Genomic DNA, 16,060 nt, shown 5'->3' on the forward strand with positions numbered 1-16,060 from the left:
CAGGAGTTGGAACCGATTAAACCTCTGGGTTCCCCCAGATCAGCACATTCTCTGACCCCTTCACCACTCGCCCGCCGCCATTTTGAACGCGCGGCGGCGCAGAACTAAAACTCCCAGGAGCCCACGCGGAGGGGGCGTGTCTAAGCAGCCCATTGGTCGCCCTCTCAGCTGGCTGCGTGACGATTGGCGCTCGGCCACGCCCGTCAGCGGTGGTTGGAGTCCGCGGGGATGGCGGGCGGGTGGCGGCGGGCAGGCTGCGCTGCGGCGCTGGGGCTGAGCGCGGCTGTGCTGGCGCTGGCGGCCGCCGTCCTGCTCCGCGCCTACGTCCTGCGCTCCCCGGCGATCCCCCGGCTGTGGGCTCGGCGAGGCGGCCCCACCGCCTTCAGCGCCGGCGAGAGGCTGGAGCTCAAGGAGGCTCTGCGAGGTGAGGGGGCCCGGCGGGCCGCCCGTGCCCGGTGTCCCCGCCTGGGGCTGCGGGGTAGACGGGGCCGCCGCGGGGACGGCCCCTCCCTCAGGTGCTTTTTATTCTTTCATTCTTCTGAAGCCCTGCTCCCTTCCCAGTTGGTTTTCCTCAACATTTCCCTCTTTGTACACGCAGAACACCCGGTGACTGCCTGCGCCAGGCAGCTCTGTGTGTCCCGGATAAATCACTGTCAGTTTTTTGGTTTATGTCCTTGCACACCGCTCTGCCCGGCCTCTCCAACACCCTTTTCTGTAGCAGACTTGGAGGATATTTCGATCTCACGAGGGTCTGCAGTTTGCAGGAAACCACAGCCTGGCGTGAAGCGGTGACTGTTCAAAGAGGGGTCGGGTTCTCATACGGTTTTGGTTTGGAAGACTTATTGCCTAGCAAGTTTACAAGTTTCCGTATTTTTTAATGGGAAAATGCAGGCATGTCATCTTGGATAATACAACGTTTAAAAGAATCTGTAAACTCACTTGACACAGGCTTTTAGGAAAGGCAGCTGTGATTGCTACTAAATTATATCCATATTGTACCTGAGAGTGACTCGATGTTGGAGAGCAGCCTTGTCCGACCCTTTAACTGGCAGAGCAGACCAGAAGGAGCAACAAAAGACCTTTCTGTTTATACATCTTTAAGGGCTGGAGCAGTTTGCAAGGTGCCATAACAATCTTGCCATCTCAACCCGACTTACTATTGAAAAAGAAGCTGGAATTGCCAACTGAGCTTCCTGCGCAGCCACCAGAGTCGTGTATGACTCACGAATGGGTTCACTCGAGCAAAATGCAGCTGCTTCTGTGAAGTAGCGTTTCTAATAATATCACTCAACACTTTAGGGTGAAAACCAGAGTGTCTAGAAAGATGCTGTGGCTGAAACTGGAAGGAAGCACTGATGTGCTACCTGCTCACAGCTCAGATGAAGTACATCAGTCACTTTTGATAGTGGCAGCTCTTACTATCCTGTGAAATCATCTTTAAAGCCTGGAAAATGGTCAGGAACATAAATATTACTTTCCCTTTTGAAATGCAGCTCGAGTATTGTTTGATTGATTTCAGTGTTATTTCTATTTATTTCATTGAAGGTGCTATTAAAATCCCAACGGTTTCCGTATCTCCGGAGGACCTGAATACAACGGCCATGGCAGAATTTGGAAATTACATTCAGGAAGGTACTAAACTTCCATTCTTGAGTATCTCTGCTCAATTTTATTTTCATAAGTTGAAGAGTGTATATATGGTTCTTGAATATGATGGAACAGATTGTTGGTTTGTTCTTCCTCTAGAAAGGACTGTCACAAATGCCGTACGTAAGTCACTTCTGGAGCAGTGTACTTTGATATAAAAATGGCCAAAGCTACAAAAGTCAAGGTTCAAATATCTTTTTGCAACGGTGGTTTTTGGTCCTTGAGATGGTTAAATGACCTTGCCATTAAAAAAAAAAAAAAAGTATATATATAATTATAAAATTGGACATTATTGTTAATTTTTCTTTTTCGTGTCTAATTCTTTTCTTAACAGTCTTCCCGGCTGTATTTTCTTCAAAGTTCATTCAACATGAAATTGTTGGGAAATACAGCCGCCTGTTTACTGTTCAGGGTTCTGACCCTGGCTTGCTGCCCTATATGCTGCTTGCACACATGGATGTTGTGCCTGCTCCCCCGGAGGGCTGGGATTTCCCTCCTTTCTCAGCTGCAGAACACGAAGGTTTCATCTATGGACGAGGAACGCTGGATAACAAAAACTCTGCCATAGTACGTCACCTTGGTAATGTCATTTCAGAGAGATACAAAACCCCAAAAGGCAGATTGGAGGACTAGAAATCACTGTATTGTCTCTCTTGCCCCTCTTTAAATGCAGGATGTTAATGATAAATTCCTAAATCCTGCGGTTCTCTCCCAACTCTTCCTAGGTGTAAAGTGGAGCGGTCTTTTATTACTGAAGAAAAGAGAGTTAAAGCTCTGAGAAGATGCAGAAATACATGTTCCCAAATGCGGATGTGTTTGGTTAGATGCCGTATTTAAAGTGGATGTCAAATGCTGTGTTTGAAGTCAGAGACAGACTTTATGCTTTTTCCCAGGTGTCACGTGGGCATTCGAAGCCAAACTTGACCCCTTGAAAAGGCTTGAGCTTCCAAACAAACAACGTTATTTAGTATGATAGTGAAACAACCTTCTATCTTTTAGTATCTAGTCTGTGGCACAACAAAGAGCTGTTGCTTCAAGTACATTTGGGATGAATAAAGTGTAAAAAAGATTGATCTGTGGATTTCTAATTTGGGAAAATGTTGGAGGAAAAATTAATAAGGAATATAGTCCTTTGTGACTCGCGCTTCCGTGACATCCTTGTGTTTAAATTTAAACAGAGGTTTCACAAGCCACTGTCACAGATGCTGTGGCTGCTTATTATGGCACAGGTTATACTTCTAGAAAGTTTCTTCAAGTAGTTTAATCATCCATCTCAAAGCCTTGCAACTTAAAACCTTGTTTCGGTGCATCAGTCTACTGTGAACCACACAAGTAACTCCACAAATGGACAATAAAAAGCAATAATTTCGGGCAACATGGCAAAAATAGGTGCTGCTGAGGTAGAGATGATGTAATTTCTGCTTAAATGCACGAAATGTACCAGCTTAAATTGGAAAAACAGAGGAGATGGAATGATATAGCAAATGGTAGATTTCATTTCTCATCCTTCAGATTGAGTTTCGTATTCTGTTTCTGTCGTCTTAGCATTTTTGGTACAAAATATACCGCTCATTAAAATAAATGGTAGCTCAGTTGGGAGCCAAGCTGTGCGTAGGACAGGCAGTCTAAAGGAACAGTGAATTCCTTGGGTAATTATAACTCTGTCGTGCTTCCTGTGCAGTTTGTCACTGACTTCACCGCTAAGAACAAGCCTACGCTGTGTTTTGTGTGTGTGCGCTGACACTGTGTTGCACACGAAGTCTTAAGCATTATTGATCAAGAATATTGCAGCGGGTTTCTCAGAGAATGCGAATATCGTCAGTAGGGGTTGTAGAAATAAAAGCTCAACTGTGAGCAGGACAAAGTGTCCTTAAGGGCTGTGAATGCATCATATTTCTTTGACATTACATTGCATTCTTTTACATCTAATATTACCAAATGAGAAGAATAGTACAATGCATTCTGCTTTTCTTTTTTTCTGCAGGGTATTCTACAAGCTTTAGAATTTTTGCTGAGAAGAAACTACAGACCCCGCAGATCTTTTTATGTTGGCATTGGACATGATGAAGAGGTATTTTCTTTCGTTTCCATCACAACTACTAGTTGTTTGCATTGTGCATGTATGTAACAAGGCTTAATTTTTAAACATTGTTTAACTAGAGAATCTTTCCTGGTTTTCTTTGCTATGTGGGTAGATAGTGTGTCAGGCACATGGTCATAGTTCTGTATTGATTGTTTGGCTTTAAGGAACATTGACAAAGGGTTTGGTGTGATGAGCAAAGAGAAAAGAAAACAGTAGAGTGTTATTTCAAATGATTTTCCGCGTGAAAGGTGCAGCAGAAATCACATTCTGGGGTAAATATAACGTGAAAAGCCTGTCTAAGATTTACATGGTTGTTCCAAATGATCAAGAAGAGCCAACAAAAACATTGCGCTTTTGTTGTGGGTATGCCCACTGGTAAACGGTCCAAAGAGACAGGCGAGGTGGTTTTATTTATTAATTTTCAAAATATAAAGGCAAAGAATTGTTGGTAGTTGAAATGCAGCTCCTGTGCCTGGATTCTGCAGGTGTTTGGGCGGAAGGGAGCGATGGCCATGGCAGCTCTGCTGGAAGCCCGAGGAGTGAAACTCTCCTTCTTGCTGGATGAGGGGAGCGCGATCCTGGACGGCGTTGTCGCGGGAGTGGAGAAGCCGGTAGCTGTGTAAGTAAGAGAGAACATTTCAATCCATTTCCTTAATTTGTGATGAATGGCCTTGTTAATGCAAACAAAATACATTTTCATGGCATGTGGCGGTGTTGGCGTTGAGGAAGGTGCAGCAGGGGCACAAAGTGCAAGCAGAGGACGTTCAGCATTTGCTTCTGTCCTTCACAACTGTGCTGACAGAAGCAGAATGTTCCGCTTAGCTAGCGCAGGCATGTTAATTGTGTGCTGTAGAGTCCGCTCGCTGGAGAAGCAGCCAAGACATCATTTAGACATTGTGTTAATGATTTGTTGTTGCCACTGCTGCTTTGGTGTTTTTTATGGTACTAAAAATACACAGAGTAGTTCTTTTTACCTATATTGTGTGCATGTGTTTGGAATTGCGTTAACCATTTATTTATTTATCATTGACCAGCGTCGCTATCACAGAAAAGGGTTCGATAACACTGAATTTCACTGTGGAAAAAGAGCCAGGACATTCATCCTTTCCGCCAAGGGAGACAAGTATTGGCATTCTCGCAGCAGCGATGGCCAGGTGAGAGCTCCCAACGTCGAGGACAAGTCAAGCAGACTCCTAAGTCACTGATGCATGACTTTCTTCTTTAGAGTATTGTGCAAATTCCCCTTCTGTCTTTGAAACTGGAATTTGTAGCTCGTGCTGAAGGGCAGAAGAGCAATCCCAGCAAAGGGACCCAACGTCTGGAGTGTCTTTTCAGCTGTTTCTAGTATCGGTTGATTCCTTAAAACCAAGACAAGGGGTACATCCCGATGTCTTGTCGTAATTTACGGTGTGGTGATAAAGGTTGCTTGGTTTGGGTTACAGAGTTTCTCTGGAATTTCTCCTTGCACATACCTGCTACCTTTTGCTGGTAATTATCCAAACCATTACCATGATATAAGGTCAGAATGTGACTGCCTAAATCATCTTATTACGTGTCTGTGTAGATATCAAATTGGCTAATAAATATTGGTTTTAGAAAAAATCCGTACAGATAGGATGGAATTTGGTGTGATGTTTTTCTAGCTTTCCATGTGTTCCTTAGAAGTGTCAGGTTTGGGATTTTTTCCGCTGTTCTTGATAGAAAATATTTTCATGTGACTGGAATGCTCAGAAATCCATCATGGAGCTGTGCCCACAGATTTACTTAGCAGGAGAGGATCTCAAATACACGGATACATTTCACAAATTCCTGTCAACCTTTTGAGCAATCGTAGCCAGAGGTTTTTATTAAATTCTGAATGCTGATTTGCTTTGTCGTAGGCTGGAGCAGAATCCCTTACCCAATCTGTTTGGCCACGGGCCGGAACTCTTGACTATGGAGCACCTTGCATCAGAGGTGAGGAAAGAACTATCATTTTATTCTCCGATTTTCATATTAATAAGTGAAGAGTAACCCAGCATATGAATTTAGAGCATAGTTAAGTCCTTCCTGGGAAGGAGAAGGCTGAAGCTGGCCTTTCTCCCAGCTGTTATAATTGTTTCTGCTGCAGTTATTTCAGCCATAGCCAAGTGCCTATGGTACCTTCTTGAAAACTAGAAATTGTCTGATTTGTGGTTTTGTTTCTTCCGCTTAGTTCAGGTTTCCTCTCAATCTCATCATGAGCAATCTCTGGCTGTTTTCACCTATTGTCAGCAGGTAAGAAAATAGACCCTTGATGAACACCCATAAAAGGTGAAGAGCACTTGCCATTTCTAGTCTTCCCAGGAAATCACTTACACTTTTTCGTAGTTTAGAAAATGTCAATGCTTAATAACCACTTCGTGGTTATTAATATAGTTAACAAAGATGAGGAGGAAGCTGAGGTACTTAATATCTACTTTGCCTCAGTTTTTACCAGTAAGACAGGTGGCCCTCAGGACAACTGGCCTCTGGAGGTGGTTGACAGAGATGGGAAGCCAAATAGCCCCCTTGTATTCCAGGAGGAAATAGTTGGTGACTTACTGAGCCATCTGGATCCTCACAAGTCTATGGGACCAGACAGGATCCATCCTAGGGTGATGAGGGAGCTATCAGAAGAGCTCGCCAAGCCGCTCTCCATCATCTTCCAACAGCCCTGGCTCACTGGGGAGGTCCCATAGGATTGGAAATTGGTGAATGTTACCCCAATCGACAAAAAGGGTGGCAAAGCTGACCCTGGCAACTCCAGGCCTGTCAGCCTGACCTCAGTGCCTGGCAGGGTTATGGAGCAGATCATCCTGAATGCAATCACACAGCACCTTCGGGATGGACAAGGGATCAGACCCAGCCAGCATGGGTTTAGGAGGGGCAGGTCCTGTCTGACCAACCTGATCTCCTTTTATGATCAGGTGACCCACCTGGTGGACGAGGGGAAAGCTGTAGATGTGGTCTATCTAGACTTCAGCAAAGCCTTTGACACTGTCTCCCATAATATACTCCTGCAAAAGCTGGTAGCCCATGGCTTGAACAAGTGCACTCTCTGCTGGGTTAACTGGCTGGAGGGCTGGGCCCAGAGAGCGCTGGTGAATGGGGCTGCATCCAGCTGGTGGCCAGTCACTAGTGGTGTCCTCCAGGGGTCAGTGTTGGATCCAGTCCTGTTGAACATCTTTATTGATGATTTAGATGAGGGGATTGAGACCATCATCAGCACATTTGCTGATGACGCCAAGTTGAGAGGGAGTGTTGACCTGCTGGAAGGCAGGAGGGCTCTGCAGAGGGATCTGGATAGACTGGAAGAATGGGCTGATTCCAATGGGATGAAGTTCAAGAAGGCCAAGTGCCGGGTCCTGCACTTTGGCCACAACAGCCCCCTGCAGCGCTCCAGGCTGGCACAGAGTGGCTGGAGAACAGTCAGGCAGAAAGGGACCTGGGGGGACTAATGGACAGGAAGCTCAACAGGAGCCAGCAGTGTGCCCAGGTGGCCAAGAAGGCCAATGGTGTCCTGTCCTGTATCCAAAATAGTGTGGTCAGCAGGACAAGGGCAGTGATCCTTCCCCTGTATTCTGCACTGGGGAGGCCACACCTGGAGTATTGTGTTCAGTTCTGGGTCCCTCAGGTCAGGAAAGAGATTGAAGTGCTGGAGCGGGTCCAGAGAAGAGCAACAAGACTGGGAAAGGGACTTGAACACAAGCCCTATGGGGAGAGGCTGAGGGAGCTGGGCTTGTTCAGTCTGGAGAAGAGGAGGCTTAGAGGTGAGCTCAGCACTCTCTAGAACGACCTGAAGGGCAGTTCTAGCCAGGGGGGATTGGGCTCTTCTCCCAGGCACTCAGCAATAGGACAAGGGGGCATGGGCTTCAACTCTGCCAGGGGAAATTGAGGCTGGAGATTAGAAAGCAATTCTGTGCAGAGAGAGTGGTCAGCATTGGAATGGCTGCCCAGGGAGGTGCTGGACTCACCGGCCCTGGAGGTTTTTAAACTGAGATTGGCCATGGCGCTCAGTGCCATGATCTGGTGAACGGACTGGAGTTGGACCAAGGGTTGGACTGGATGATCTCTGAGGGCTTTTCCAACCCAGTCCATTCTGTGATTCATTGAATAGGCCATCATTCAGCTTATTGCTTACATAATTGTGGTGCTTATGTTTTATCAATATAAAACTTATTTGAAACGTGTTTGGTTTTTTTTTTCCTCCTTTCTAAGAGTTCTTGCCTGGAAACCTCCCACCAATGCTTTGATCCGAACTACTACAGCGGTCACAATGTTTAACGCTGGAATCAAGGTAGCTTCGTTTGGGTTTTGCTCCATGTAGTATAATGAGTTCGTCAGGACATTTGATTTCCACCTATTTATATCCAGTTACAAGATAATTACCAACCCTGGTCTTAGAGCTCGTGAGGTATCACCACAAACTCATTTTAATTTTAGATGTGGCCTGGATTTAGCTCAAGTTGAAAATCGCTTCTTCAAGAAGTGACTGATTTCTGGCACAAAAAGATCTCAGTAAACTAGTGGTGAGATTGTGTATGTCTTGGGATGGACCAGAAAGAGTGTTTTCTATGTAATCGTACAAAATATCCATGACAGTATTTAAACCAGGTGGGATTTTGTGTCCTTGGCCTGTGAGACAACAGATTTTGCTGATCCAGCCAGGTCTTGCCCTGATGAGGAGGTGCAGCTGTCCATAAATATTATAGCCCTGGAAAACAAACCGCTTGTTTGGTCTGTCCCTGAAAAATGGTACTGAAAAGCATCGCTGGACAAGAGAACATGAGACAGTGGCTGAACAGTGACACTGAGTGGCCAGGAGAGAAGTGACACCCTGGTTTCTTTGTATGTTCCTAAAGATTATAGCTTTTTGTGTTCAACAGAATTAGAAATATGCATTCTGTAGAAAAGAGAAGTTGTGTGTCTTCGGTAACATCCTTTGTTAAGTGACTTACACGTCTCATACTTGGGGAAAATCAGTATGACAATTAGGTAAAAATACTGCTTAGAAAAACCAATAAACTTTCCTAATTTCTTAATATAAGGTTTCTGAAGGGAGAGGGCTTATCTCAAGAGGAAAACTTTATAACAGCTAACTTCAGTTTTGTTGAGTCGATGAATATCTCTGTGTAATTATCTGCATTATAGATGAGATTTACGGTATTTTAACAGAGTACAGGAAGAGATATCACACTTAGTTGAAACAAAGCAAAGCATTAGTGTGAAACCTGGAGTTGTTCTGAGATTGCAGTTGGCATTTCAATGTTTTTAACTTTCTTTTAAGTTTTGGCCCTTCCTTTTTTTATCTTTCTTTCTTTTTTCCTAGCTAAACGTCATCCCGTCTTCTGCGAAAGCAACTGTGAATTTCCGGATCCACTCCGCAGAGACGGCTGCTGAGGTCCTGTCCTTCCCGTACCCTGATCCAGGGCTGTTCACATCCCTTTCTAAGCGGTTTGTGGCAGCCGATCTGCTCCACGAGCATCATCTCTCCCTGTATTTCATACCAGCAGTGGAAGGGAAAGATTTGGGAGTTGCTCCTTCATGGAGGTCATCAGAAACACAGCTTATTGAGCGCCTTTTCTCCTCCTTTGAGATGGATTGCAAAGTGCATCGTTCCCCCTGCCTTGCAGTTATATCGAGCAGATTTCAGAAGTCGTTTTGTGCCAAAGAGCACGTGGATTTTATATGATTAGGGAATCGAAATGTTAAGGTTTGTGACCTTCAGTAGGTCAGGCATGCCTGTCCGGGCGAGGACAGCTGGGAAACACTGTCAGTAAATAGGATCATCCCAAACCTTTGCTGAAAGGTGATATTTCTGGAAGCTTTTTCTGGATAGTTTACTTGGATGACCCAATTACCCAGCAGCAGCAGGTTGACCACCTGCCTTCCAGGCCCGAAGCAGTTCGGGAATACCTTGAAACAGTGATTTACATCTGATTGCACTGAGGAAAATAAATGGCTCAAGTGTCAGCCATCCACTGAGCAAGAGGGACTGACACACAATTTCTGTCCTGATTCTTCGTCTGTATTTGCAGCCACAATTGGCAGCTCATGGCCAAACGTTTTCTGGAAGGTGTAACATTTGCTGACATCTCGAAGGGGAGCTCCCTCACTTCTTTTGCTTATTGAATCTGTGTTTTTACCCTTAGGTGCTCGAGGCGGTTAGAAACACGATTGCTGATGACAGGGTGAGGATTGACGTAGTAGAGGCCTTTGACCCGCTCCCCATCAGCCCTTGGGATGACCAGACATTCGGAGTCCATATTTTCCAAAGAACCATTCTGGATATTTTCCCAGACGTTGACAGTGTGGTCCCAGGTAACAACAAGCACGTGGTGATTGTTTCCTCTCCAACTTCCGCCCTGCTTGTCTCTCCCCCATCCCCAGTACTGACTTGTTTCCATTTTCTGTGTATTTCTCCACCCCAGCTGTTAACTGCTGGAAACAGCTGGTTTTTCCTCTTTCTATTTAGTTCCCTCTGGATGTTTTACAAGTTTTAATGTTGTTTTTTAGTGGAAGTTAAAAAAGCAAACAGGAAACTGACAGAAACAATGAGGCTTGACTTTGACTCTGCATATACAAAGGAATCTCTTCAGGGAAGAAAGGAATAGTGAGGGAGGGTAGGAGGTCTTCTTACTTTAGCTCTTCTTTTATTGTTTTCTTAGCTGGCAAAGCCATTCCTGCTTTTCTGCATTGTTCCCTATGATCCCAGCCCCTTCCCTTTCTCACAGCTCCTTCCTACTCCTGCACTGCTTTGCACTTGGGATCTTAAACTTTTGCATAGGCCAAGTGTTCACGGCTGATCTTAGAATGACTGAACTGTGTGGTCAGTTCCTCCTGTTCATGAAGGGGAGAATGATGTTCTTCCAGGATGCACCAATAAACTGTTTCCAGTGATTTTTTGCTTTTGGCGTAGCTCGGGGTCATAGAACTCTTATCAGTTGCCTTTCTCCGGGCGGGGTGGGGGGGAAAATGTGGGTCATTAAATTGCTGCTGTCATGCAAAGTAAACCTGAGGTTTGTTTTCCAGGCACGTGTATTGGAAACACGGACAGCAGGCACTTCACTAACGTCACGAAGGCCATTTATCGATTTAACCCGCTGCTCTTGAAATCAGATGATCTTCCCAGGTACCGTATTCTGCCGGCATGTGGGCAGCTGTTTGGGGTGGGGACCAGTGGAAGAGAAAATCGATCTGCGTTAGGCAGGAGGAGGAAACCCAGCCTTGTGTACCTTGGCGTGGTGGTGGTGTTGCCTCGCATTCTGGTAGGCCACCCATTTCCTGCACATTTGGGTGCTGCATGAATTTGGGATGGTGATTACCCTGGGAGAACATTAGCCCTTGCTGCTCTTTGCTTCAAATGTTCAATTAGTTCCTGTGCTCTGAGCCTTGGAATCAGTAAATTGGGTTGGCCTGAGGAACAGACGTTGCAATATTTGGTGTATATCGCTGTGTTTTTGTGTTGTGCATCGCTTTATGAAGTGAGCCTGCAATTAGGGTGCTGGGCATAAATGCCCACTGGAATGAAATACATTCTTCTTTTTCCTTTGAGGATCCATGGGTTGAATGAGAGAATCTCGGTTGAGAATTACGAGAAACAGGTCGAGTTCCTGTTCCAGCTGATCCAGAACTGTGATATCCAGAGGCTGCCGGAGCCTCACGCGAACTCCCACGAGCTGTGAGAAACACACCTGAGAGGAGCAGCTGTTGCCTGGGTCTGCGCCATAAGGTGCAGTTGTGTTTCCTATTGAGCTATGGCTGGAATTTGGTTTTTTACACGTTGTGCTTTACATACAGATGGAAAAACTGCTGGTTGCTGCTTCAGGCACATGTACAGTTTGCCGGGAAGTGAGAAGAACCTGGACAAAACACAACGAATAACCCTCATTTCTATTCCTCCCTGGTCTGACGTGCAGCCATTAATCTGGTGGTATTAATTTTTTCGGCGCTTTAAGCCTCTGAAATTGGTAGTCACTTAAAAATCTAAGCTAGAATCAGCACTCACTCACCTGTCAGGAGAAGAGGCGAGGTTTCTGTGTGTGCTTTTGACAAACTGGCTGTAATAATTGATTTTGCACGAACGATGTGTCTGTCAAAAGCTCAGGTGAGAGGTTTGCGCCGTGGTGTAGGTTTCGTGTCATCAGGAGAGTGACACTGAGAGTTTGTGGCACTGCTGCTCGGCGGGGGCTTCTTCCCCATCAAGCAGCGTCAGTGTTAACTTGGTACCGCCAAGTTCTCCCATGCACACACTGATTTCTGACTCTATTTTAAATACCGAGCTCCGAAAGTTACTTGAACGGGTGTTACCCTCATCTTGAAGGTGCTGAAAACTTCTCTTCTTGTCTTTTCAGTGACTTTTTTCCCCCTCTCTCTCACTCTCTGGTATGGCCCAGGGTGTGTCGTACATCTGGGTGTCAGAACGAGGAATTGCACTTTTAAATAAGAAGGTAAATCAGTGTTGTGTGCACAGATACATTCTCTTCTCACTGGGTCAGGTTCTGTAGTGTGTGTTCTGTTCCTCTGAGCACTTGATGCTGAAAGAACTCGTGTTGCTGAGATGTGTCTGTTTTTCAGAACGGGAATTATGCACTGGAATGGGCAGTTGTTCTGCTCTAAATTCAGATTGTAAAATGTACTGGAAGGTACAGGAAAATACTGAAAAACAGTGATGGAACTGTGATTCGTGTTCTTTCCATTCACCATTCTGTATTTATTTGCAGTCTGATCTTATCACTATGGCAAATGGGCTAAAACTGTATCAATCTACTAAATAATTGAAACCAGATCGGCATTTTCATCTAATAAAACAAGGAATGCAGATTCTTCTCTGATTAGTATTTAGTGTTTTTATGTGGCTGTATAATTGCAATGAAGTCATTTCCACACCTGATGCTCCACTAGAACAAGTCATAAAGTTTCCATCAAAACAGATCCACATATTTTCCAGCCTGCTTTAATCTTTGCACCCTCCCTGGTGCTCCCCTTTCTATACAAAACCAGCTAACTCGGTGCATTATTGGGTAGTAAACAGCTTGCACCTTTTCCAGTTTATTGCATTTTGCCTGTGCGCTCTCTCGTTAATTTGTTTAGCCTCGTGTCTATGGCTCTTTTGTGAAGGTGTCATTCCTCTTGCAAACTCCTGTTGCAGACACAGCAAAAGCGACGTGTCAGGGTAAAACACAGAATAAAATACATCCCCGCGAGCTGGAGATGGAGGAAGGTTGGAGTTTGTTTGTTCATTTGTCTATAAAGGCAACTGGGTCTAAAGCCTTCACTTTGACTGGGGCACTATGGGGTCGATATTGTTTGACATCTCCATCCTGGCTCAACCCTTCTGTGATTCTGTTCTAGGGCACAGCTGGTGAAAATCCAAACTCAGGTCATGCTGTTGTGGTGTGGAAGGAGGGATTTGTTGCCTGTTGTAACAGCAAATGGGCCCTAAAGACAGAAAGCGTCCTTTATATTTTGTAATCTCCTGTCCCCGACTAAAAATCGCTCTGTGTCTTGCTGAGATGTGAGGACGTTCATCTAAAGATTCATTTTGCTGCTGAAGGGAAAGCAAAGAGTGCTGGGAAGGCAGGGTTGGTTTTGGCAGGTACTGTGCAAATGTGCACCAGGAGCATTGCAGAGCTCGTTAAGTGCTGCTCATCAGCCACTGCTGAAAACCTGCAGTGCCTCTGCATCGAGGAAACGGCCAACAGAGCTTTACTGCAGCCTGGAGCCACCAAACCAAGGAGCTTTAAACAGCCCGTGTCTCGTGGGATCGATCTAACGGTGAAAAAGCACATTGCCCGCTTTTTCCAGTCGCTTCTGATAATCGTCTGTGCTTTTCCCCAGGCAGCAGATTTGCCCTTCAGATTCCCAGCTTTCCTTATCGTATTGGCTGCCGTTTCACGCCTATCTGGCCCAGTTCTGAAGGATCGCTCAGTGATTGGGATCTGCACACCTCTGCTTTCTTTCCACCCCGCTTTACTGCTCCCCTGACACATTCTCAGCGATTGCCTCTCGTCTTTGAAATCTTAGTGTCATCATGTAAATAACGGTGTCAGGATGATGCGCTGGTCTTTTCTGCTAAGATCAAGTACAGCTGTGCATTGCATGAGTAGTTATTTGATAATGCCAAGTACATCGTGAAGACACAGAGTAATAGCTCTGTGAGATACTCTTTTTTTTGTAATGAGTCACTGCTTTGAGCATGTAGAGCAATTACCTCTGAATCATCCGAAAAAGGCTGATTTTTCTGCTCCGGAGTCACATGAATACGTGTCCCATTCCAGCGTGTTAACACGTTTCTGTGTTACATCTATAGCCATTTCCTTTCTTCCCCTTATTTATGGCCAAGTCTACAAAGCTGACAACCATGACTCAGAGTAACGTGCCTGTGGTTGTCCAGGCAGAGCAGACCAGCTGATTTAGGGTCACACTAAATGCTGCACGATGGAGAAAAGGTCACATTCCACACCTGTATTTTCTAAAGAAAGCTCTCTTGCTGGCCTTTATCTAAAAGACCTTGGTTTATTTTCAGCCCTAAGTGACCACGGAGAGTCCAAGCAAAGAGCTGGAAGGAGAACACAGGAACAAGGTGTTTGCAAAGTTGTTTCCTCCAGCCTTGCATTGGACACTCGCATCCTTGGCTCCTCTTTTGCCCTTGTGTTTGGGATTTCGTGGAGCTGCTGAAACCCATCCAGTTCTCCAGCAGGTGCTGTGAAAGGTTCCTCGCTCTTCACAACACGAGTCTTGCCTGGGCCATAGAGCATGACATCCACCGAAGGACCTGGAGGCTGCTCAGCCGTGGCTTGGGCTCGGCCTGAGACCCTTAATCCTGGCCTGAGACTCTGAATCCTGGCCTACGCTGGTCTTTAGTACTGCAGGCTGCTGCCAGGTTGAACCCTGCACGGATTCTTGCCAATGCCTTCTGTCCTCACCTGCAGCTCCCGTGCAGAGCTTGAAGCTTGAATCTGAAACTTTTAGAGACACGTTTGTCATTTTAGTCCCCAAATTCAGGCTCTTGCAATAACCCTTTAAAGAAGGTGACCTCATTCATGGGGATCAATATGGAAAGGGGCAGTGTCAGGAGGATGGAGCCAGGCTCTTCTGGGTGACAACCAGTGACAGGACAAGGGGCAATGGGTGCAAACTGGAACACAGGAGGTTCCACTTAAATTTGAGAAGAAACTTGTTCCTGGTGAGGGTGTCAGAGCCTGGCCCAGGCTGCCCAGGGAGGCTGTGGAGTCTCCTTCTGTGCAGACATTCAAACCCGCCTGGACACCTTCCTGTGGAACCTCAGCTGGGTGTTCCTGCTCCATGGGGGGATTGCACTGGATGAGCTTTCCAGGGCCCTTCAACCCCTGACACTCTGTGGTTCTGTGAGCCCGCACTGCTGTGACCTGCCAGGTCTCTAGTCCAGTGTTGGTGGTTGCAGGGCAGCATCTCAGTGCCCGTAGCAAGGCCTACAAGTGCCGCCCAGGGATTTATTTCCCTTAACCGAATAACACAGCGTTGCCGTGCGGGGGACTCGGCTCCGCTTTCCGGTTCCACGGCTTCCCGGGGCAGCGGGGGCGGCCGAGATAAAGAGCTCAGCGTGGTGGGGAAGGGAGGGACCCATGGAGCTGATCTTGGAGCCACGATGCTGGGCCCCAGAGGAAGCTGCAGCTCTCAGCAGGAAGGAAAAATGACCACATGGAAGGGTGGTTAATGCAGGGGGTAGGGGACAAAGGGTAAATGCTCTTTGGCACTGATGGATTTACCTCTACGTTGGGCAGTGGGGTATGAGAAGCGAGTCATGTAGAGGACTTCTCACACATCTTTTCTTTTGTATTTTCGATCCAACACAATCGTATGGTTTATTGTAGCCCTGTAAATACTCGGAATCACTTGAATGCTGTGCCTGAGCTCGCGCTAGAAAGGCACCATGTGGAGGGGCCTGGCTACGGTTCAGCTGTTTAACCGAGTTAACCAAAAAAGCTCTTAGTTCATGGCAATAATCCTCTGCTTGGTGCCTGTGCTGTGTCCGTGCTGACGCTCTCCACCTGCTCTCTGTCCGCTTACCACAACTACCCCAGCTTATTTTCATGTTTTCTGGATGGTGAAGACAATCAGAGACAGGCAGCAGTTGGGTTATCATCACCGATTGATCCAATAGCCACAAGTACGGATATAAACTCATCCAGAAAGCCCATAGGGGCAAACAATATTTTTTCCATATTCTATTTTGGCTGCAGTGCAGCCACTACATCTGACACGTGCATATCTGAACTACCTTTACACTTAGTAGCTCACCTACTGATCTCGGTCTATCTTGAGCGCAGGTCTGCGTTCAGCCTACCT

General features: G+C 46.2%; 1 protein-coding gene across 1 annotated transcript; it reads left to right on the top strand.

The window, feature by feature from the left end:
• The first annotated feature begins 221 nt into the window (after nucleotides 1–221).
• PM20D1 (peptidase M20 domain containing 1) lies at nucleotides 222–12,556 on the top strand. The gene is made up of 13 exons (XM_065854441.2): nucleotides 222–424; nucleotides 1,546–1,632; nucleotides 1,982–2,214; nucleotides 3,632–3,718; nucleotides 4,216–4,349; nucleotides 4,765–4,884; nucleotides 5,611–5,686; nucleotides 5,925–5,986; nucleotides 7,949–8,027; nucleotides 9,060–9,131; nucleotides 9,883–10,051; nucleotides 10,763–10,862; nucleotides 11,286–12,556. Exons 1-13 carry the CDS (start codon nucleotides 229–231, stop codon nucleotides 11,413–11,415), a joined length of 1,545 nt encoding a protein of 514 aa, XP_065710513.1. The 5' UTR covers nucleotides 222–228; the 3' UTR covers nucleotides 11,416–12,556.
• The last annotated feature ends 3,504 nt before the right edge of the window (nucleotides 12,557–16,060 follow it).

The sequence above is a fragment of the Patagioenas fasciata genome, chromosome 21 (assembly GCF_037038585.1).
Source record: "Patagioenas fasciata isolate bPatFas1 chromosome 21, bPatFas1.hap1, whole genome shotgun sequence".
Classification (NCBI taxonomy): Eukaryota; Metazoa; Chordata; class Aves; order Columbiformes; family Columbidae; genus Patagioenas; species Patagioenas fasciata.